This window comes from Gymnoscopelus braueri, assembly GCF_963280865.1.
Source record: "Gymnoscopelus braueri genome assembly, chromosome: 16".
NCBI classification, from domain to species: domain Eukaryota; kingdom Metazoa; phylum Chordata; class Actinopteri; order Myctophiformes; family Myctophidae; genus Gymnoscopelus; species Gymnoscopelus braueri.
In genome coordinates, this window is record NC_137616.1 from 36,500,617 (window position 1) to 36,503,116 (window position 2,500).

At 43.8% G+C, this 2,500-nt stretch overlaps 1 protein-coding gene across 2 annotated transcripts in view; it reads right to left on the reverse strand.

Moving 5' to 3' along the window:
• plcb4b (phospholipase C, beta 4b) overlaps positions 1–2,500 on the reverse strand; it is a 128,567-nt gene that overhangs the window by 22,081 nt on the left and 103,986 nt on the right. For both annotated transcript variants that reach the window (XM_080453641.1, XM_080453640.1), the window contains 2 exons: positions 1,209–1,260; positions 327–429 (listed from right to left, as the gene is read on the reverse strand). In XM_080453641.1, coding sequence (XP_080309767.1) covers positions 327–429; positions 1,209–1,260 — 155 coding nt within the window. The remainder of the gene's footprint in view (positions 1–326; positions 430–1,208; positions 1,261–2,500) is intronic.

Consider the following 2,500-nt stretch of genomic DNA (forward strand, 5'->3'; position numbering starts at 1 on the left):
GGCCTGTTATAGCGCCACCAGGAGGTCGATGTTTGCAAAACAAATCCTTTGATATTACTCCTACAGATTGGCTTCCAAAGTTTTCAGGAGTGCCCCGTTTTTGACAAAATGCTTCACATAATGAACACAGCGTGCAATTTAACTTTTGCACGGGAACGAAATAATGGGTTTAGCCACTACGGTCCAAAATAGGGCCCATGATCTCTATAGTCATGTGATCAAGACATCTGTTGGATTTTTCATATTCCATCACTGGGATACAGTTTATTCTTTGGCAGCGAGAGCCTCCCTGGATAACCTTTGACCCCTGCGACCTTTGCACTGACCTGTACGCTGCAGGTGGCGGCGATGACCCCGTCCACGGGGGTCTCTGAGAAGGGGTCAAACATCCGGTCCGACCGCCGCATGAAGTCTGGCTTGAGCAGGTAGCTGAACAACACACACACACACACACACACACACACACACACACACACACACACACACACACACACACACACACACACACACACACACACACACACACACACACACACACACACACACACACACACACACACACACACACACACACACACACAGAATGTTATCTTACATGGTCGCGCTCCAGGGCTTACTGATGTGGAGTAAAATACCATTTCATTTCTTTAATGCCTAAGTGCTTTGGAGTCTTGTATTTTGCCTCAGGGAATAAAAAATGCACTAAAAGAACATTCAGGAGACCTACGTGTCTGTCTGTGTGTGTGTGTGCGACTGTGCGTGCGTGAGGTGTGTGTATGTGAGAGAGAGAGAGAGAGAGAGAGAGAGAGAGAGAGAGAGAGAGAGAGAGATCGAGTATATAGCCGGTGCATATGTGTGACAACTCTCATCTCCTCCACTGTGAGATTTCCTGCATTAGCGTTGAAATCTCTTCCTGCAGGGAATGTATTAGGGGCAAGGGATGAGGGGGGGGGGGGGGGGGGGATGATAGATAAAGGGGAGACAGGGAGATTTCCACCAAAGCCGCAGAGATCTCATTGGATCTCAGCGGAGGCGGACAGTGGTGGCCTGCTGGTCGCCGCCGGCAACCACTAATGAGATGCGACACGCTTTAATTGATGAGCGTTGGAGAGTGAGATGGAGGGAGTCAGATGGAGGAGAGGAAAGGTTGGGAAAGAGGGGAATAGAGACGTGAGGACCGCTGCCCTCTCTCTCTCTCTATTTCTCACCCGCATGAGCCGTTGTATTCAAACTTCCCCTGGTTCAGTTGCATGGCCAAGTCTGAGAGAGAGAGAGAGAGAGAGAGAGAGAGAGAGATGAGAGAGAGAGAGAGAGAGAGAGAGAGAGAGAAATTAGTACATCCATCAGACAGACACACAGTCCATCATCCGTTAACCAACACACAGTAATTAACCGTTAATTTTGCAGAGAAATAAAATGCCTACTAAAGGGAGAATCCCAGCCTAAAAGAGAACTCACGTGTTGTTTCTATGGAAGTGTACAGCCGAGTCTCTACTTAAGCTGAGTGTCAGAGTCACAGAACTGTAGTAACGATCCTGGAGCGTTATGTTTCGGAAGAGAATTTCCCTATGATCAGAGTAAGCTCTATCACAGCGGTCTCCCCAAATACCTCAAAGACATTCTCGGCTCACCCGTCTGACCACTTAACATGGCAGCCAGTGGTCAGATGGGTGGGTGGGCCGCGTGCATTTTCAGCACGTTTATTTTTAACGATAAATCAATCGATTGTGTCTCGATGTTTCTCCCCATAGTAATACAGTAAAGCCCCTAGCAGGGACCTCCCTGAGTCTATACATTTATGGTTTGTTATTGCTTAAAAGTTTTACTTTATAATTTTGTGGGACATAATATGCTATACAGTATAGTTGATATAAAGGTGCATAGTGCTGCTTTAACCCTGGAACACTAACCATAAAAATAGTCACACTAACACTAACCATGGGCATATTTTACCCGATATAATAAATGCCATAAAAACTATTTCTCATCAAAATATATTAAAGTACAACAATACATAGCAAATTGAGGTAATACTTCAACATGAAATTTCACAAAATAACTAAAAATCACACCCTGTGTGAAGTGGGCGGTGTCTTGCTAGCTAATCACAATACTGAATGGAGTCGATCAATCATGTACAAAGGATAAATACATTTATTGAAACACTCTTTATGATGGACAAAACCATAACTTGAAAAAAACAAATTTTTGTTTTTTTTCAAGTTATGGTTGCTTATATAGGGCTATGCACATCTTTTTACGTTTCAACTTAACATCAATGGTAGTTATTCCTGCCTGAGATGGAGTTCTGGGAAGACTGTGCAGAGTGTTCATTACATCATTATCTTCTATGGGAATATTAATAAGTCTGTCTCGTGTAGCTGGCATTAATGAAGTGGGAAGTCTAAATATCTTTTGAAACAAAATCTTTTTGGCAATAAGATTGTTTGCTAATTCTGTCAGCTGCAAATGTTTGGGTACAGAGGTTACTTTTAAACCA